Consider the following 21,565-nt stretch of genomic DNA (forward strand, 5'->3'; position numbering starts at 1 on the left):
GTTTGAGACAGAAATGCACAATATTTTGATATGCTGATTTAATTCATTATAGAATTCTCCTCTGAAACTGTAAATTGATCAACTTCATTTGCAGTATGGTGACAAAATTCTACCAGCACAGACTTGCCTTGGCATTTGCTGTGAAAGAGATCAATGAGAACCACACGATCTTTCTGAATATCACTCTGGGGTTCAACATCAATGATGTTTTATGGCCATGATTATGGTTAATCATTACCATGAATAATAACACCACCAACAGCTAGATATCCCTCCCATGCTCCGCTCCACTTCATATTCTGCTTACGCAAAACATGACCTTGAACTCTGATAATGTCTCATGAAACTTTGATCGGGGAACAGAGCCATGGGAATGTGTGAGAGAGTATAAAGTAGACATGATACACTGTTAAGATTTAGATAAGGTGTTCTGTGCTCTTTTATTTCTGGTCCCACTAACCAATGGCATATAGCTTATTTAAGGTTAGCAAGAAGAGAATTCATTAGTCAGGCTGAAAATGAAAGCCCACCCCTCCAATATACCAATACCTTCTCCCAGTGCTTTTTTCCTAAAAAATAATTATGTTTAGGGTACTCTCATTTTGACTCAAGAAAACCACCATTTTATAGTTCAAATCGGGGGGAAAAATACAGTAAATGGACAAAAGGCCACCATCGGGGGTAGCAATGAAACTGATGAATCACCATGCTAGAAAAATAAAATAAAAAATAGTTTCTTCTCCCGTTAGGTTCACAAAATGTATAGGGGTATGCGTATCACTGCATCCCCCCAGAAGAAAAGCAGTGCCTTCTGTTGTTTCTTGAAAATGAATCAGGCCACCCATTTTAAAAATATAGCTTGATCTTATTGAGAAGTGCTGAGTCCTATTTTCTTGCAGAGAACTGGAGTTGAAAGTGGTCTAAATCTCAAAATTTAGAACTGCTACTTTATATCCTGATGACAGTGTCTTCACTCAGAGTTTCCTGTTGTTCTTAGCACACCAAGGAAAAATCCTTCTGCCACTTTTTTCTTTCATCTAAGCAGAAGGATTGGGAGTTAAAAAGTGTTACTCATACTCTAAAATCTGAATAAGCAAATAATATTCCTATTCTGCAATTACTCAAATCACTGCAATTTCTTCACCAGGTCAAATCCCCAGATGGCTTCCTGAAGGGAAGAAAACAATCAACAAGCAAGCCTGAAAGTACTTAAAATTAAGCTCATATGTTATGGAGAGCTAGTGTAGAGGTGAGAGTCAGAAAGGGCTCTATCAGTTCAATTTAGGACGATATAATTTCTGTTACTTCTCAAGGAATGCATTTGCAACCTTTCAATTAAATGTATACCATAAGCTAGGCTGCCAGGATGGTGTTGCTATGGGTGTTGCTGAATCTAATAACTCCTGTTGCTAATAGCTCTAATTCTATCCGCTGCCCTAGGAATAATCCTTTTCCTGTTCCACACGAGTGGTACCAGCCAGGTGAATTCATCATTGGGGGAGTTGTTTCTCAGAGCTATTACATTTTCTATGAAGTTTTCTTTAAGGAACACCCATCAAAGAACCTGTTTGATGTTTCATAGTAAGACTTTTTCATTGCCCCTTTCAATTGCCTTTCCCTTTTTCTCATATTTTACAGACATGAATCCTAAAGAGAGGGATAATTTTATCACTGGCATTTTCAATCTGCAATTGGAGCTACATTTTGCCTGAAAAAAAATGTTATTTCAATTCAAAAAAAAATGATTTGAATAAAAAGGTGTATTTACAATTGCTCTGCAGTATACTTATTGTGAGGAGTGGGGAAGAGAAGGGCGAAAATGTAAATAAATAGATAAGGTTACATTACAGATGAATTCAAAACATAAAACCATACACCGTCCTTCAATATCCCCAAAGCTTCCTTGCCGTTTGAAAGAGTATTAGATTTTACTACCACATATTCTAGGTCTTTTAAAGTTTCAGTGTGTGTTGACTTGAAATGATTGCTTAGGTAAATTGTATTGCCGCTGACATTCATGAGTATATTTGCCTTTCCATTAAATATTTATTTCATGGCTCCTGATCTGAAAAACTTCCATGGGAGGAGTTACATCATGGTGAAAGTTATCCTATACAGATGGATATGGAAATTGGTTGAATTGTGTTGAGGCAGACAGGGATTGAGACAGTTCAGGTTAGATAGCACAGGGAAACCTGAGATTGTCAGAATGGGGCATTAGCCCAGAGAGGCTGACAGTGGGCTGGGAAACCTAAAGAAATAGGAGACTAATTTTGCCACCAGCTGTGTCTTCCAGTGTGAAGGTAAGTCCATTGGCACCTGACTCCCCTTTCCATCTGATGCACCACAGGATCAATGACTGCTTCTAATGTGCAAGCAACCTTCCTGCCCCAACCGCAGCTGTATACTGAGAAAAAAAGCTATCTGAATTCAATGGGACTTTAATGTAAGTCTGTATAAAATTGCAGCTTTCAGTTAAATGAAGTTGTCGTCTACTGAAGGAGAAACAGATGAATTTTATTTTTTTCTTGATCAACTGTGATGGAAATGTCAAGCAATAGAAGAACAGCAGGTGTGTGAAAGTGTCATGCAAAATAGTAATGCCCTGATCATTAGACAGTATGGATTTTATTAGTTTAGATGTTTTAATTACAAATGCAATCTTTTCATTTCAGTTTGAAACAGAAGATGTCCAAAATTGTAGTATGTTCATATCTGTAACTAATTTATTTTATTTGCAGTATGGTGCCAAAATTTTATCAGCACGTCCTAGCATTGGCATTTGCTGTCAAAGAAGTCAATAAGAATCCCAACATCTTGCCTAATATCACACTTGGCTTCCACATCTATGATAGCTATTATGATGCAAGGATGACCTACCGCACGACTCTAGACCTCCTCTACAAAATGAGGATATTTGTCCCCAACTACAAATGTGACACCCAGAAAGCCCTCATGTCCACCATTGGGGGACTTGGCCATGATACCACCTTCCATATGGCAGACACATTAGGCCTCTACAAGATTCCACAGGTAAGAGATATGAAGGGGCAAAAGGGACTTTTTTCTTCCTGCCTCTATGGGTTGCTTCCATGTTTGTTCTAGACAGAACAGACCTATTGGGAAGTATTCTAGCCAGTAGTTTTACTCAGAACAGACTCATAAAATTAATGCATCTAGCTTAGTCATGATCATTAATTTAAAATTTAGATCTATACAAGCCTGCATCTTTATCCCATATTCCTTGTAGATTGCATTTTCTAGGGATATGTGATTGAACTAGTCACAGCTCAAATCAAAATGTGCAATTAGAAAAAATAAAGCTTAGAATTTGTGGAATAAAAAGCCAAATGGTACAGGAGGAATGTTTTCCATATGATCTGAGATTATATTCACATTTTCTTTCAGTTTGCATATGGTTCATTTCCCCCAACGGAGAGTGATGCAAGTCAGGTTCATTCTTTTTACCATATGGTGCCCAATGAAGCCCACCAGTTTCTTGGGATTATCCGCTTGCTTAAGCATTTTGGATGGACGTGGATCGGACTCTTTGCTCTGAATGACAACAGTGGAGAACATTTCTTGCAGACCCTGGAGCCATTGCTTTCTCAAAATGGAATTTGCTCAGCCTTCACACAAAAAATCCCAAAACAAGTCCACTATGATAATGTAGATGAAATGCATGATATAGCCTTGAATATCTATGTACATATCAGAAATAATAAAGTCACTACAATTATTGTTTATGGGGAATCTCTGGCAATTATAGCACTGAGAATTATTATATTTCTGCCAGATCCTACAAATAAGAAAAACACTTCATTTAAAAAGGTGTGGATCTTTACAGCACAGACTGATTTCATAACTATGGGTTTTAGTAAGGTTTGGGATGTCCTGCTCTTCCAGGGTTCCCTTTCCTTCACAATCCACTCACAAAATCTTCCAGCATTCAATGAATTTCTTCACAACATAAAGCCTTCCTGGACACAGGGAGATGGTTTCATCAAAGGCTTCTGGGAGCAAGCATTTGACTGTATTCTTCCCAATTTCAATGCACCAATGGAGGTCTATGGTATGTGTACAGGAGAGGAGAGGTTGCAGAGTCTTCCAAGGTCTCTGTTTGAAATGAGCATGACTGGTCAAAGCTACAGCATCTATAATGGTGTCTATGCTGTGGCTCATGCCTTGCATAACATTTACTCACCTAGATCCAAACAGAGAGGAATGGGGAAAAGTGAAAGATTAAAACTTCAGAATCTGGAGCCTTGGCAGGTAATGTTCTGAGAATGAAGAGAAAAAAATATTATCATTATCTGCATGACATTATATAGCACTGGAACTTAAGACATTTCTGCTTGGTTATCTAATAAAACTATTATTATTTAGAAGTCCTCTGAAAGCAGCCTTGTATCAGGAAGTTATTGATGTTTGATTATATTTTAATATGTGCTGGAAGCCTCCCAGAGTGGCTGGGGTGACCTTGCCAGGTGGCTGGGGTATATATAATAAATAATGATTATGATTATAAGACAGTATTCCAGAAAATTATCAAGAAATTTAGATCATCCTCATAAACTGCTGCTAAGACTAAAATAGCTAAGAATATCTGAATGAAAAGAGCAAATTTAGTCCATAGTAACTATGATTGAACCAACTTACAAAGAATACATATAAACCAGCCTAACAGCTCTATGGAAAAAAATCATATTTTTTGTTATGTTTTGGAATAACAAGTTCAGTTATAATTTATTTAGGCTGTCTTTAATTTATTTATTCTTAAAAGAAATATTTTTTTAAAAAAAATAAGGACTTTATCACATTAGGGTTCAAAAGTCCTGTTAAAATGGTATTGCAAATTGTATTCACTGAAAAAAACTTAATCTTTGCATCTTAAATTGTGTACTTCTTTTTGCCAAATATGTCTCCTGTCAAGGGCTCGCCATGACCACACCTATGAATAGTTAATCCATGGACCTTAACAAGGGCCCCAATATAGGACCTCAAAAGAAAAAAAGAAGAGGGAAAGGAGAAAATAAAGGAAAGGAATATTAAAGATAAATAAAAAGGGCTTCCAATGCATAATAAAGTCTCCATCTGTTGTGTCAAAATCACTGATATTTTGCACATGTTCTTTGTTAACTGAAGCTACGTTATTATACCTAAATAAGCTTCATGAAGAAATGTTTCTGTAAACCATGGCATTGTATTCAAAATCTCATTTATGCTATTTCCCATTCAACTCCATTTTCTCTTTCTATTAGCTGCACCCTGTTCTTCAGGACATTTCATTTAACAACTCAGCTGGAGAAACCGTGTCCTTTACTGATCAAAGAGAAGTGGGAGGGGGATTTGACATCATGAACATAGTCACGTTCCCAAACAGGTCCTTCCTTCGATTGAAGATTGGATGGGTTGATTCTGATGCAGATGATGGAAAAAAATTCATCATTAATGAGGACATGGTTATATGGCACAATGATTTTAACAAGGTCTGGAATCTATACAGGGTTTCCAACTTCAATAAAATATTGGGGGTGGGGGAGGTAAGCCCTGCCTCAATTAATCAATTCAAGACGTGGCTCATGCACACCTTTTGAATGACAATGCCCATCACCTCTGAGAGAGGGTTGCCCCCTCAATTATTTTACTGAGGGTGTATGTGAAGCGACTTTGGCCCCTAGAAGTTGGCTCCTAAGACTCTAGAGTTTACTTGTAGGCCCCACATTCTCCTACTTATGAGTATGGATGACGTTTCAGGTTAACTTGTTTCATTCACTTTGAGTCTGAGGCCTCAAAGGCAGTGTGAATTTAAAAAAGGCTTACCAAATACTGACAGGTTTAGGAGAGTGACAGAAGATTTGAATATCTGCCACATATGATATTTCCGCTATAAAATTTCTGATTTCTGAAAGTTAGTTAATAAAATGACCCTAGTTTTATCTGCATTTTGTCTTTTGCCTCTTTCATTCCAATTTCTTAAGAAGAACAACAACAACAACAATAAATTTTATTTATACCCCACACTCCCTGGCCAGAGCTAGGCTCAGGGCGGCTAACACCAGTAAAATTACAGTAAAAACATAATAGGAAAAAACCCAAAAATTTAAAATACAGGTTAAAATGCAATTTAAAATGCAGCCTCATTTTAAAAGTAGTCCATAGATCAAAACAATAAGGGGAGGGAAACATAAGTTTCAGACTAAGTCCAAACCAAAGGCCAGGCAGAACAAGCCTCTGTCTTGCAGGTCCTGCAGAAAGATGTCAAGTCCTGCAGGGCCCTAGTTTATTATGACAGAGCATTCCACCAAGTCAGGTCTAGTACTTAAAAGGCCCTGGCCCTAGCTGAGACCAATCTAACCACCTTGCGACTTGGGACCTCCAAAATGTTGTCATTTGTGGACCTTAAGGTCCTCCGCAGGGCATACCAGGAGAGGCGGTCCCATAGGTACGTGGGTCCTAGGCTGCATAGGGCTTTAATGGTCTAAACCTGACCCTTTACTCCACCGGGAGCCAGTGCAGTTGGTAAAGCACTGGATGAATGTGATCCCATGGCAAGGACCCCATAAGGAGCCTCGCCGCGGCATTCTGCACTCGCTGGAGTTTCTTGGTCAACTTCAAGGGCAGCCCCATGTAGAGCGAGTTTCAATAATCAAGCCTGGAGGTGACCATCGCATGGATCACTGTGGCCAGATCAGGGCGAGAAAGGTAAGGCACCAACTGCTTAATACGGCGGAAATGCTGGATGATATATGTACCAATGTTTCTGAGATGAGAGATCCCCTTTCTTATTTGAATTTCAGAAGCTGAAACATTCTTTCAAATATTTATCCCTTCTGAAATGATTTCCTGTTTATTATTAGGTGATGCCAATTTCTGTGTGCAATGACTACTGTCGTGCGGGCTATCAGAAGAAAAGGAAGGAAGGGCAGAAATTTTGCTGCTATGATTGTACTCCATGTCCAGAAGGGAAGATTTCAAACCAAAATGGTATGTGACAGTTTTCATTGTACAAGATTAGCAAATCTCTGTTGAAAAGAAGTTATATGCTATGTTGTGAACCACACTATCCTGCTTGCAGTGGTCTGAATATTTATTGCTACTTTCCAGTAACACGTCATCATTATGTAAAAAAAACAACAGAGTCTGGTGAAATCCCATGCAGGTGGACTTGAAAGTAAGCCCAACCCCCCAAAAAGATTTCATTCTACACATAATTTAAGTGAACCCAGTGCTTATTTTCCCAGTGCGCATACCCCTAAATATTTTGTGAATCTAGGTTTGGCCTCATTGAGGAGTACTATTTCAATATGCGTATGAAAAAGAGAGTACCACTAAACCTTTGTTTAGAAAAAAAGCACTGACTGAACCTATCAAGTAGTAAAATGGTACAGAAGTTGTAGATTTGGTCAATTCTTGTCCATGTCATTTGGGCTTCAGAGAAGAAGGTTCCCTCTCTGCCCAAGGGATTCTTTATTCTCCAAATGTCAATCAAGTCCATATTGTCAGTCATCTCAAAAAAGGTTTTTGGTAGTCTGCCATCTTTAGTAACTACCTGTCTCTGCGTTTGTAGATACCACTCCATTCATATCTCCCATCATGATAATGTTGTAATCCATATAGTCTAACAATGTCTCGTGCAACTTCTTAAAAAATTCAGATTTCCCCTCATTTGGTGCATATATACTCCTACTATCAAAAATTTTTCTCCTTGTGTTTGGATTTCAATTGCCACATATCTTCCTTGGTCATCCTTAAAAATAAATTTCGGTGATAGGCTCTCTTTCGCGTAAATTACTCCTCCTCTCTTTTTAACCTTGTCCGATGAAATAAACTCTTGACCCAATCTTTTATTAATCAATACTTTCCTATGAAGCCTGATCACATGTGTTTCCTGTAAACAAATCAAGTCCAATTGTTCCTTTTTCAATAGATGAAATACTTTTTTCCTTTTCTCCGGGGAGTTAAATCCATGAATATTCCAACTTAATAGTTGCAGGGACATGGTGTGTTTATTTTGCTTTTTCTCCAACTGCACCAAGTAATTGTTCTTGTTCTGTCGGTGGTATCTGTTGCCAGGCAGGTTAAATGGTGATTGCCTGAAGCAACGATTGGATGACCAGGTTGCTGGTTGCAAATTGGGTGGGTGGGACCAAAGGCTTTAAATATTGGAGCACTCCGTTTTTGCTTTCTCTTTCACTGAGTGCATTGGATCACCCGCCCGCCCACCCTGTGTTCCGGTTGACCTTGCTATGCCTGTCATGGGGTCGTCTGCCATTGGGGCAGGGGCCTAGTAGCAATTTTGTCCATTTCGCTGATTGGCTGCTGCCATTTGGTTTTTGCCTACTACTTAGAAATCCGTCACAACTTGTAAGGTTGTGGTTAGGCATTGGTTATAAAAATTGGTGGAGGAGGGGTCAGGATAGGCTGGGCCTGCCCCTCCAATGGTGGTGTGGAAGGGAATTCCATTAAAGGAATCCTGGGGCTTGCCACAATTTCATCCAATCCCTGAAATGGGACCAGGGCTGGCAAGCCTTGGGGAGCAGGTTGGGTGAGTGGTGAGGGAATGTCACTCAGCTCAAGTGATCACCAATATTGTTTTCCCTTCACTGGCTTCCGAGGGAGATCACAAAGTCAGGTCAGTCCCAGGCGGGGGGACAGATAGTCATAACCAATGCCTAAGGAACCACTCACAGATTATGTATTTAAATAAAGTTGTGACCAAAATTGTGCCAAAAAACTTAAACATGTGTGATCTGTGAATTATTTTGAGGGGTTGCTTGGGGACCTCCACATGCAACTGTCCACCCAAAAAACCAAGGGTCCACTCACTATGTCATCTTGGTGTCACAGCATGGCCACTTAAAAAGATGTTTTAAAAAAACCAAACACAACTGTGTAAGATTCAGCAGGAATGTAATGAGTAATTCAAATATACAACCAGCTCTCTGACAATAAAGTAGGTACCAAATAGATCAACAGGATAAATAATGGCTACATGGTCATCATAAAACACAGATGAATTGCAAATGGAGTTTAACTTTCTTCTGTTTGTCAGATATGGCTGACTGCTTCAGATGCCCTGAAGATCAGTATGCAAACAAGAAGAAAGATGGATGCATCCCTAAAACTATCAACTTTCTTTCTTATGATGAACCTTTAGGGATCAGCTTGGCCTCACTTGCTCTTTCTTTTTCCCTGATCACAACATTGGTGCTTGCAGCATTTATTCAGCACAAAGACACTCCCATTGTCAAAGCCAACAACAGGGATCTCACCTACACTCTTCTCATCGCCCTCCAATTCTGCTTCCTCTCATCCTTTCTATTCATTGGACACCCTGGCAAAATGACCTGCCTTCTTCGCCAACCAACTTTCGGCATTGTCTTCTCTGTGGCCGTTTCCTGTGTGTTGGCTAAAACCATAACTGTAGTTGCAGCTTTCATGGCCACCAAGCCTGGGTCCAGTATGAGGAAGTGGATAGGGAAAAAGCTGTCCAACTCCATTATCATTTCCTGCTCCCTCATTCAAGTGATTATTTGTACTGTGTGGTTGATGACGTCTCCGCCATTTCCAGATCAAGACATGCACTTAGTTACAGAAGAAACCATTGTGCAATGTAATGAAGGCTCAGTGACCCTGTTTTACTGTGTCCTGGGCTACATGGGCCTCCTGGCCATTGCCAGCTTCATTGTGGCATTTGCAGCTCGCAAATTACCAGACAGTTTTAATGAAGCCAAGTTTATTACCTTCAGCATGTTGCTGTTTTGCAGTGTTTGGCTTTCTTTTGTCCCAACCTACCTGAGCACCAAAGGGAAATCCATGGTGGTGATGGAGATCTTCTCCATCTTATCTTCCAGCGCTGGACTATTGGGCTGCATCTTTGCCCCTAAATGCTACATCATTATTCTGAAGCCAGAGCTGAACAACAGGGAGCAATTGATAAGGAGAAGGATGTAAATTTATTTTCTTTCTATATTCTATTGTATTTTTATATATAAGGGCTTTATGTGTAAAAGTGGTTACCTTGAATACATCCTGTGAGGTGATACACTTTCGTAGGATCATTTTGGGATATTTAGGGTTTTGAAATTAAAGCAAATTAAAATGCTCTGTCACCTTAGCTCAGGAGTGAGGAATGACTTGGTGGTCGGCCCTGTTTTGCGCAGCTGAGGTTTCAATTCTCAGGCCATTCCTGGCAAACCACACCCACCTTATTCTCAGCTGATATCATATGGGACATCATAGGAACTATCAGGAGCTGAAGGTGAGTTTCCAGATTGTCTCTTCCCAGAAGATCCCCCTCGAGGGATGCTTCCAGCCTTCCCAGCCCCTCAATTTGAAAGTCTTATAAGAAGATGCAGCAGGAGAAGGACTTTGAGGAACATCATGAGACAGGTCTTTCTAGGAGCATGTGAAACTCCTATGTTACTTTGTAAAGTTGTCTGTTGCTCATGAAACCTTGTTGTATTTATTGGACTCAGGTGCAGCTTTTTGGTATGTTTTTATATCTGCCATCATATTGTTCTATTATCCTGTTCTGATATTGTTTTCGTGATGTTTGATTTTAAAATGTGTCCATTTATCCTTTGTTTATGGCAATTTGCCCACCATTGTAAAATCATAGCATTGTATGGTTGGAGGAGTCCCTCAGGGTCCTCTGTTCCAACCCTTTAAATGATTGAACCTCAATTAAAGCATCCATGACAGATGACAGACAGGTTAGTTGTCCCATCCACCTCTCAAAGACTCATTGCCTTCTGGATCCCAGTGACAGACAGGTTGGTTGTCCCTTCCACCTCTCAAACTTTGTCCATCAAGGACTGGGAGAATGATCAATCTGGCCAATTGTGGGGAAATGTTACTGACTTCTGCTTTAGGACAAGAAACTTAATAATAAAAATGAACTTTAGTGGATAGAAATGCACTAGGGAAAGGCATTGAAAAGTGTGGAATTAATAGTAGCTTGATTTACTTTCTATTCACTTATAAAAATGTATTTCTTATATGGGACTGATTTACCTTATATTATTCTGTTCTGTAATACTGAATTATATTTCTTTCAATAAAGAAACATGTTAACTAAAATTAAGTTTCTGAGTGTCTTCCTTGAACCTTAAATGCATTGTTTGCTACTATCGAGCAGGAGTATATACTCTCCTCAATGTGGTGGCGCTTTCTGGGATAATCTAAGATGGTACTGTAATTGCTGAACAGTAACTTTGATACATAAAAGGCATCTTCAATATTTACATTATGTAGGGCAATATATGCCCCACAGATTTAAGAACAGGACAGAACAAATCATATGTTTGGATGGTCCCACAAAAAGAATAATAATACTAATAGTAATAAAAAAACAACTTTTATTTATATCCTACCCTCCCTGGCTGAAGCCGGGCCCAGGGCAGCTAACATAAAATAAATAGCATGGGTATAAAATCAAGCAGTAATGAAATTACCTCCTAAAAACAGGTCTGGATCAAATTAAAATCTAATTAGATGGCTTTCCACAGGATTAGGGTTGGGAACAGTAAATGCTCATCAGGCGCTACTGTTTTCAACAGGCATCTAAAAGAACAAACTTACTGTGAATGCCTAAAGTTATTAGCAGTTCCAAAAGTGTTGCCACATCTTAAAGGGAAATGGCATTGGAAGTGGCCTTAATCTCAAAATTTAGCACTCCTGTTTACCCAATGAAATCACTCTGAATTTCCTGTTGTCATTAGCTTACCAAGGAAAAGTCATTCGGTCACTGTGGTTTGTTGAGTTCATTCATTAGAAATTCTCCTCTGAAACTGTGAATTGATTAACGTCCTTTGCAGTATGGTGACAAAATTCTACCAGCACAGACTTGCCGGGACAATGAGAATCCCATGATCTTACCCAATATCACTCAAGGGTTAGACATTTATGGTGTATTATTATTATTATTAATAATAATAATCCTTATCCTCAGTAATAACCCCAACAACTACTAGATATGCCTCCCATGCTCTGCTTCATATTTTCAGTGTTTTTGCTTACCCAGAATATGACCTTGAATTCTGATAATGTTTTGTGATGCTCTGAATAAGGAACAGAGCAACGTGAATGTGTCAGACAGTATATAGTAGGCATGAAACCCTATTAAAATTTAGACTAGGTGTTCTGTGCTCTTCCCTTTCTGGTCCCACTCACCAAAGGCTTAAAGTTTATGAAAGGTTACCCAGAAGAGAATTCCCATTTCCTTGAAGATAACTGGTGTTGAGAAATGGTCTTAATCTCAAAATTTAGAATTGCTACTTTATATCCTGATGACAGTGTCTTCAGTCACAGTTTCCTGTTGTTCTTAACACACCAAAGAAAAACCCTTCTGCCACTTTATTATTATTATTATTTAAGTAGCAGGATTGGGAGTAAAAAAAGCAAAAGTCTGACTCAGACTCAAAACTCTGAATAAGTAAATAATGTTCCTATTCTGCAATTACTCAAATCACTGCAATTTCTTCTCCAGGTCAAGTCCCCAGTTGGCTTCCTGAAGGGAAGAAAAAAATCAACAAGCAAGTCTAAAAGTGTTTTAAAAATAAGCTCATATGGTATGGAGAGCTAGTGTAGGGGGAGAGACAGACAGGGCTCTATCAGTTCAATTTAGGACAATATAATTTCTGTTACTTCTCAAGGAATGTATTTGCAACCCGTTGATGAAATGTTTATCATGAGCTAGGCTGTCAGGATGTTGCTATTGGTGTTGCTGTTTTTAATAACTCCTGTTTCTATTACCTCTAATTCTATCCACTGCCCCAGGAACAATCCTTTTCCTGTTCCACATGAGTGGTACCAGCCAGGTGAAGTCATCATTGGTGGAGTTCTTTCTCAGAGCTTTTACAATTTCTATGAAATTTTGTATAAGGATCACCCATCACAGAACGTTTTTGATGTTTCATAGTAAGAATCTTCCATTCCCCCTCTAGATTGCTCTTTCCTTTCTTTCATGCCTTTCAGACAGGAATCCTAAAGGGAGGGCCTGTTTTATCACTGACATTTTCAAGCTGCAGTGTGAGCCATAATTTGCCTGAATATTTGAGTAAAAAAACCTTCTTTCTGTAATTTTTAAGAATCTAGCCATTGTCACAGTTTATCTGAATGAAATGGTGTATTTACAATTGCTCTGCAGTATACTTATTGTGAGGAGTGGGGAAGAGAAGGGTGAAAATGTAAATAAATAGTTAAGTTTACATTACAGCTAAAGGTAGGTAGCCGTGTTGACCTGACACAGTTTGTTCTTGGTATAAGCTTTCATGTGCATGCTAGTATCTGAAAAAGTATGTATGCACATGAAAGCTTATACCAAGAACAAACGTAGTTGGTCTCCAAGGTGCTACTGGACTTTTTTATTTTATATATACCGTATTTTTCGCCCTATAGGATACACTTTTTCCCCTCCAAAAATGAAGGGGAAATGTGTGTGCATCCTATGGGGCGAATGCGGGCTTTCGCTGAAGCCTGGAAAGCAAGAGGGGTCTGTGCGCACCGACCCCTCTCGCTCTCCAGGCTTCAGGAGAGCCGCAGCGCCAGCCCCACAAGGTCGGGGGACAGCGGGGAGGTGGAACGCCGCCATCCCGCTGTTTCCCGATGTGATTTGGAGGCTGATGGCGGGGAGACGCGTGCTTCTCCCCGCCACAAGCTCCGGGGACAGCTGGGAGGCCCAGCGCGTCTTCCCGCTGTCCCCGGACCTGGTCTGCAGGCGGGCGGCAGGGAGAAGAGCGCTTCTCCCCGCTGCCGGCCCCACAAGTGCCTGGGGGGGAAAATAATTTTTTTCCCTTTATTTCCCCCCCAAAAAACTTGGTGTGTCCTATGGGCCGGTGCATCCTATAGGGCGAAAAATACGGTATATATTGATTACAGATATATACACACCATTCTTCGATCTCCGAAAGCTTCCTTGCCTTTTGAAGGAGTATTATATTTTACTACCTCATATTCAAGGTCCTTTACAGACTTGAATTTCTTAGGTTAGTTGTATTGCCGCTGACATTCATGAGGGTATTTGTCTTTCTATTATATATTTATTTTGTGGATCCTGATCTGGGGGAAAGAAAAAGAAAAACTCCATGGGAGGAGTTACATATTGGTGAAACTCCCTGGGCCTAAATGTAAGTTCAGAAAGTTATGGAGGGATATGGAAATTGGTTGAAATTTGTTGAGGCATGCAGCAACTGCTACAGTTCACGTTAGATAGTACAAAGAAACCTGATATTGTCAGAATGGGGCATTATCCCAGAAAGAGAGGCTGATATTGGGCTAGAAAACTGAAAGAAATAGGAGACAAATTTTGCCATCAGCTATGTATTTCTGTATGAAGGTAAAATCAGTGAAATCTGACTCCCCTTTCTGCAAGATCAATGACTGTCCTTAGCTACAGTAGCCTGCACACCTGAAACCTGTAGTTCTAATTTGCAAGAAACTTTCCTGACTCTACCGCAAATGTATACAGTGGTACCTTGGGTTACATAAGCTTCGGGTTACATACGCTTCAGGTTACAGACTCCATTAACCCAGAAACAGTACCTCAGGTTAAGAAATTTGCTTCAGGATAAGAACAGAAATCGTGCTCTGGCGGCACGGCGGCAGCAGGAGGCCCCATCAGCTAAAGTGGTGATTCAGGTTAAGAACAGTTTCAGGTTAAGTACTGGCCTCAGGAACGAATTAAGTACTTAACCCGAGCTACCACTGTACTGAGAAAAAAGTCTATCTGAATTCATAGGGCCATTCGCATAAGGGTGTATAAAACTGCAGCTTTCAGTTAAATGAAGTGGTTGGCTATTTAAGGAGAAACAGATTTGCTTTTTTGTTTTTCTTGATCAACCGAGATAGAAATGTCATGCAATAGCAGAGCAGCAGGTATGTGAAAGTATCATGCAAAGCAGCAATGTCCTGATCATTGGACAGTATGGATTTTATTAGCTTAGATGTATAAATTACAAATGCAACATTTTCATTTCATTTTGAAACAGAAGATGTCCAATATTGTAGTATATTCATATTTGTACCTAATTTACTTTATTTGCAGTATGGTGCCAAAATTTTATCAGCACGTCCTTGCATTGGCATTTGCTGTGAAAGAAGTCAATGAGAATCCCAACATCTTGCCCAATATCACACTTGGCTTCCACATCTATGACAGCTATTATGATGCAAGGATGACCTACCGCACGACTCTAGATCTCCTCTTCAAAATGAGGACATTTGTCCCCAACTACAAATGTGACACCCAGAAAACCCTCATATCGACCATTGGGGGACTTGGCCATGATACCACCTTCCATATGGCAGACACATTAGGTATCTACAAGATTCCACAGGTAAGAGGTATGAAGTGGTCAATGAGAATCTTTTCTTCCTGCCTCTAAGGGTTGCTTTCATGTTTGGTTCTAGACGGAGTGGACCTATTGGGAAGTATTCTAGTCAGTAGTTTTACTGAGAACAGACTCATCAAAATTAATGCATCCATCTTAGTTATGATCAATAATTTAAAATTTAGTTATGTACAAGCCTTATATATCATTATCCCGTATTCCTTGTATATTGCATTTTCTGCTTTATTTTTCTAGGGATATGTGATTGATCTGGTCACAGCTCAAATCAAAATGTGCAATTAAAAAAAAAAAGTTTAGAACCTGTTGAATAAAAAGCCAAAAGATATAGGATGAATGTTTTCCATATAACCTGAAAATATATGTACATTTTCTTTCAGTTTGCGTATGGTTCATTTCCCCCAGTGAAGAGTGATGCAAGTCAGGTTCCTTCCTTTTACCGCATGGTGCCCAGTGAAGCCCACCAGTTTGTGGGGATTATCCGCTTGCTTAAGCATTTTGGATGGAAGTGGATCGGCCTCCTTGCTCTGAATGATAACAGTGGAGAACATTTCTTGCAGACCCTGGAGCCATTGCTTTCTCAAAATGGAATTTGTTCAGCCTTCACACAAAAAATTCCAAAAGAAGTCCACTTTGATAATGTGGATGAAATGCATGATATAGCTTTAAATATGTACGTACAAATCAGAGATAATAAGGTAACTACATTTATTGTTTATGGAGAATCTTTGGCAATTATATCACTGAGAATTATTATATTTCTGCCAGATCCTACAAATAAGAAAAACACACCATTTAAAAAGGTATGGATCTTTACAGCAAGGACTGATTTCATATCTATGGGTCTTCTTAAGGTTTGGAATGTTCTGCTCTTCCAGGGTTCCCTTTCCTTCACAATCCACTCACAAAATCTTCTAGCATTCAAGGAATTTCTTCAGAGTATAAAGCCTTCCCAGAGCCAGGGAGATGGTTTCATCAAAGGCTTCTGGGAGCAAGCATTTGACTGTATTCTTCCCAATTTCAATGCACCAATGGAGGTCTATGGTATGTGTACTGGAGAGGAGAGATTGCAGAGTCTTCCAAGGTCTCTGTTTGAAATGAGCATGACTGGTCACAGCTACAGCATCTATAATGGTGTCTATGCTGTGGCTCATGCCTTGCATAACATTTACTCTCCTAGATCCAAACAGAGAGGAATGTGGAAAAGTGAAAGATTAAAACTTCAGAGTCTGGAGCCTTGGCAGGTATTGTTCTGAGAATGAAGAGAAAAAATATTATCATTATCTGCATGACTTTATCTACCACTGGAACTTAAGATATTTCTGCTTGGTTATCTAATAAAACTATTATTATTTAGAAGTCATCTGAAGGCAGCCCTGTATCGGGAAGTTATTAATGTTTGATTATATTTTAATATGTGTTAGAAGCCTCCCAGAGTGGATGGGGCAACCTTGCCAGATGGCTGGAGTATATATAATAAATGATGATTGTGATTAGATAGTATTCCTGAATATTATCAAGAAATTTAATTCATCCACATAAACTGCTGCTAAGACTACAATAGCTAAGAATATCTGAATGGTTGGAGAAAATTTGGTCCATAGTAACTATGATTACACCAACTTTTAAAAGAATACATATAAACCAGCCTAACAGCTCTATGGAAAAAAAATATTTTTGTTATATTTTGGAAAGATAAGTTCAGTTATAATGTCCAAGCTTATGCTGCTTTCAACCTCTAGTAATTGTATTTATTTAGGCTCTTTAATTACTTTTATTTATTGTTAAAAGAAAAAAATAAGGACTTTATCAAATTAGGAATCAGAAGTTCTATTTAAATGGTACTGAGAAATTGTATTCACTGAAAAAAAATTAGTGTTTGCATCTTAAATTGTGTACTTCTTTTTTCCAAATAATATTTTTCTTAAAATTCTTCACCATACAATAATATAACAGCTACAAAAACTACAGTCAAAACAGGAAGAATGCCAAATCCTTTCCTAGAGGCAATTCACAGCTCTCACCTGAGATCCCTCCTATTTCCTCTCTTCCTCTCACTTTGGGGGGCTAATGCTTCCCTGTTTCCCACCTAGAGCCCTCCATGACCACCCCTATGAATAGTTAATCCCTGGGCCTTAACAAGGGCCCCAAATATAGGACCTCACAAGAAAAAAAGAAGAAAAAAGATGAGAAGGAAAGGAGAAAATAAAGGGAAAGGAATATTAGAGATAAATAAAAAGGGCTACCAAAGCATAATAAAGTCTCCAACTGTTGTGTCAAAATCACAGATATTTCAAACATGTTCTTTGTTAGCTGAACCTACGTTATTATACCTAAATAAGATTCATGAAGATATTTTTCTGTAAACCATGGCATATTATTCAAAATCTCATTTATGCCAATTCCCATTCAACTTCATTTTCTCTTTCTAATAGCTGCATCCTATTCTTCATGACATTTCATTTAACAACTCAGCTGGAGAAACCGTGTCCTTTACTGATCAAAGAGAAGTGGGAGGGGGATTTGACATCATGAACATAGTCACATTCCCAAACAGGTCTTTCCTTCGATTGAAGATTGGATGGGTTGATTCTGATGCAGCTGATGGAAAAGAATTCAGCATTAATGAGGACATGATTATATGGCACAATGATTTTAATCAGGTCTGGAATCTAGGCAGGGGTGCCAACTTGAATAAAATATTGGGGTGGGGGAGGTAGGCCCTGTGCCGATTAATCAGTTGCAAGACATGGCTCATGTACACATTTGGAATGACAATGCCCATCACCTTTGGGAGAGGGTAGGCGCCTCAATTATTTTATTGAGGGTGTATGTGAAGGGACATTGGCTCCTAGAGGTTTGCTCCCGTGACTCTAGAGTTTACTTGTAGGGCCCACATTCTCCTACTGATGAGCATACTGATGTACTGCTCCACTGAATTCTTGTTTAAGCTACTTGTACAATGACCTCTTAAGCCGGTGGGGCAGAGTATGGATGACGTTTCAGGTTAACTTGTTTCATTCACTTTGAGTTTGCGGCCTCAAAGGCGGTGTGAATTTAAAAAAAGGCTTACCAAATACTGACAGGTTTAGGAGAGTGATAGAAGTTTTGAGTATCTGCCACATATGGTATTTCCACTATAAAGTTTATGATTTCTGAAAGTTAGTTAACAAAATGACCCTAGATTTATCTGTATTTTGCCTCTTTCATTCCAGTTTCTTAACAAAAATGGGCTGATGGTTGGACGATATATTAAGCAGCAGTCCGGTGCCAATGTTTCTGGGATGAGAGATCCCCTTTCTTCTTTCTTCTTTCTTATTCTTTCTTATTTGAACTTCAGAAGCTGAAACATTATTTCAAATATTAGTCCCTTCTGAAATGATTTCCTGTTTATTAATAGGTAATGCCCATTTCTGTGTGCAATGACTACTGTCATGAGGGCTATCAGAAGAAAAGTAAGGAAGGACAGAAATTTTGCTGCTATGATTGTACTCCATGTCCAGAAGGGAAGATTTCAAACCAGAATGGTATGTGACAGTTTCCATTGTACAAGATTAGCAAATCTCTGTTGAAAACCACACTATCCTGCTTCGAGTGGTGTGAATATTTTATTGCTACTTTCCAGTAACACATCATCAATACGTTCAAAAACAAAAGAGCCTGGTGAAATCCCAACCTGGTGGATCTGAAAGTAATTCCCCTCATCCCCAAAAATGATTTCATTGTACACATAATTTAAGTGAACCCAGTGCTTATTTTCCCAGTGTACCTTCCCCTAAACATTTTGTGTATCTAAGTTTGGCCTCAGTGAGGAGCAATATTTCAATATGAGTAGGAAAAGAAGAGTACCCCAAACCTTTTTTTTTTTTTTTTTTAGAAATAAAAGCACTGAGTGAACCTGTCAAGTAGTAAAATGGTACAGAAGTTTAGATTTGCAAATGATGTGTGTAGTAAGAATGAAACATGCTAGACATCATCCAGGGTAGAATTAGGCCAGAACTTTATTCATTATGCTTCAGGGAAAAGGAAATGTCATGGCAGCATTTGCTGTTTGAATGGCATTCCACTTGATGGTGTAGCTGCATTCAACACCCTTCAGGGTCGGACAAGGTTGGAGCTTTGTATTTGGCAAGACAGGCATTCAGGTTCCCAGTAGGGAACGGCATATGTATGGGGGGGGGGAAAGCAACACTGGGCCCAATCTGTCCAAGTGGCATGCCTTGATCTTTTCACTCTTTACAATCCACCCTATTGATGTGACTTTCTGTCCATCATGTTGACAAAGGCTTTAGAATGCCTAGCAATGGCTACTGGCACTTACTGAAGGAAAGGCAAAAACATTCTAACCTGGAGACAAATGAATATGGGAGCAAAATACCTTTTTTGGGGGGGGGATCTCTGTTAACTGCCCACCCAAAAAACCAAGGTTCCACTCACTATGTCATCTTGGTGCCACAGCATGGCCACTTAAAAAAAAATGTAAAAAAACCACAAAACCTCTGTCAGATTCAGCAGTAATGTAATGAGTAATTCAAATATGCAACCAGCTCTCTGACAATAAAGAAGGTTCAAAATAGATCAACAGGATCAATAATGGCTACATAGTCAGCATAAAACACAGATGAATTGCAAATAGAGTTTGGCTTTCTTCTGTTTGTCAGATACGGCTGACTGCTTCAGATGCCCAGAAGATCAGTATGCAAACAAGAAGAAAAATGGATGTATCCCTAAAACTATCAACTTTCTTTCTTATGAAGAACCTTTAGGGATCAGCTTGGCCTCACTTGCTCTTTCTTTTTCCCTGATCACAACATTGGTGCTTGCAGCGTTTATTCAGCACAAAGACACTCCCATTGTCAAAGCCAACAACAGGGATCTCACCTACACTCTCCTCATTGCCCTCCAATTCTGCTTCCTTTCATCTCTTCTATTCATTGGACACCCTGGCAAAATGACCTGCCTTCTTCGCCAAACAACCTTCGGCATTGTCTTCTCTGTGGCTGTTTCCTGTGTGTTGGCCAAAACTATCACGGTAGTTGCAGCTTTCATGGCCACCAAGCCTGGGTCCAGTATGAGGAAGTGGGTAGGGAAAAAGCTGTCCAACTCCATTGTCCTTTCCTGCTCCCTCGTTCAAGCGATTATTTGTACTGGGTGGTTGATGACCTCTTCCCCATTTCCAGATCAAGACATGCACTCGGTAATGGAAGAAACCATTGTGCAATGTAACGAAGGCTCGGTGACCATGTTTTACTGCGTCTTGGGCTACATGGGCCTCCTGGCCATTGCCAGCTTCATTGTGGCGTTTGCAGCTCGCAAATTGCCAGACACTTTTAATGAAGCCAAGTTCATTACCTTCAGCATGTTGCTGTTTTGCAGTGTTTGGTTGTCTTTTGTTCCAACTTACCTAAGCACTAAAGGGAAATCCATGGTGGTGGTGGAAATCTTCTCCATCTTGTCCTCCAGTGCTGGATTGTTGGTCTGCATCTTTGCCCCTAAATGCTACATCATTATTCTGAAGCCAGAGCTGAACAACAGGGAGCAACTGATGAGGAGAAGGATGTAAATTCAACCTTCCTTCTTCTTTCTATTCTATTGTATTGTTATATATAAGGGAGTTTTCTGTAAAAGTGGTTACCTTGAATACATCCTGTGAGGTGATACACTTTCGTAGGATCATTTTGGGATATTTAGGGTTTTGAAATTAAAGCAAATTAAAATGCTCTGTCACCTTAGCTCAGGAGTGAGGAACGACTTGGTGGTCGGCCCTGTTTTGCGCAGCTGAGGTTTCAATTCTCAGGCCATTCCTGGCAAACCACACCCACCTTATTCTCAGCTGATATCATATGGGACATCATAGGAACTATCAGGAGCTGAAGGTGAGTTTCCAGATTGTCTCTTCCCAGAAGATCCCCCTCGAGGGATGCTTCCAGCCTTCCCAGCCCCTCAATTTGAAAGTCTTATAAGAAGATGCAGCAGGAGAAGGACTTTGAGGAACATCATGAGACAGGTCTTTCTAGGAGCATGTGAAACTCCTATGTTACTTTGTAAAGTTGTCTGTTGCTCATGAAACCTTGTTGTATTTATTGGACTCAGGTGCAGCTTTTCGGTATGTTTTTATATCTGCCATCATATTTTCTATTATCCTGTTCTGATATTATTTTTGTGATGTTTGATTTTAAAATGTGTCCATTTATCCTTTGTTTATGGCAATT

At 39.5% G+C, this 21,565-nt stretch overlaps 1 protein-coding gene across 2 annotated transcripts; it reads left to right on the forward strand.

Annotated features, from left to right (window-relative positions):
* Window positions 1–2,889: 2,889 nt before the first annotated feature.
* LOC309516861 (vomeronasal type-2 receptor 26-like) lies at window positions 2,890–21,386 on the forward strand. Of its 2 annotated transcripts, none has more exons than XM_082195810.1 (5): window positions 2,890–3,033; window positions 4,209–4,272; window positions 17,789–18,016; window positions 18,754–18,880; window positions 20,015–21,386. In XM_082195810.1, the coding sequence occupies exons 2-5, from the start codon at window positions 4,225–4,227 to the stop codon at window positions 20,914–20,916; spliced, it is 1,305 nt and encodes a 434-aa protein (XP_082051936.1). In that variant the 5' UTR covers window positions 2,890–3,033; window positions 4,209–4,224; the 3' UTR covers window positions 20,917–21,386. The 2 variants fall into 2 exon arrangements, with proteins under 2 accessions (XP_082051936.1, XP_082051937.1); XM_082195811.1 differs by lacking the exon at window positions 2,890–3,033 and adding an exon at window positions 3,995–4,072.
* Window positions 21,387–21,565: the final 179 nt, after the last annotated feature.

This window comes from Podarcis vaucheri, assembly GCF_965113315.1.
Source record: "Podarcis vaucheri genome assembly, chromosome: 13".
NCBI lineage: Eukaryota > Metazoa > Chordata > Lepidosauria > Squamata > Lacertidae > Podarcis > Podarcis vaucheri.

What these genes read in the sequence shown, in the direction of transcription:
- LOC309516861 (XM_082195810.1), top strand. Translation starts at nt 4,225, where the DNA reads ATGGGGAAAAGTGAAAGATTAAAACTTCAGAATCTGGAGCCTTGGCAG. An exon ending in AGAATCTGGAGCCTTGGCAG is followed by an intron (nt 4,273 to 17,788) that starts GTAATGTTCTGA and finishes TCTTTCTAATAG; the next exon opens with CTGCATCCTATTCTTCATGA. An exon ending in GAAGATTTCAAACCAGAATG is followed by an intron (nt 18,881 to 20,014) that starts GTATGTGACAGT and finishes TCTGTTTGTCAG; the next exon opens with ATACGGCTGACTGCTTCAGA.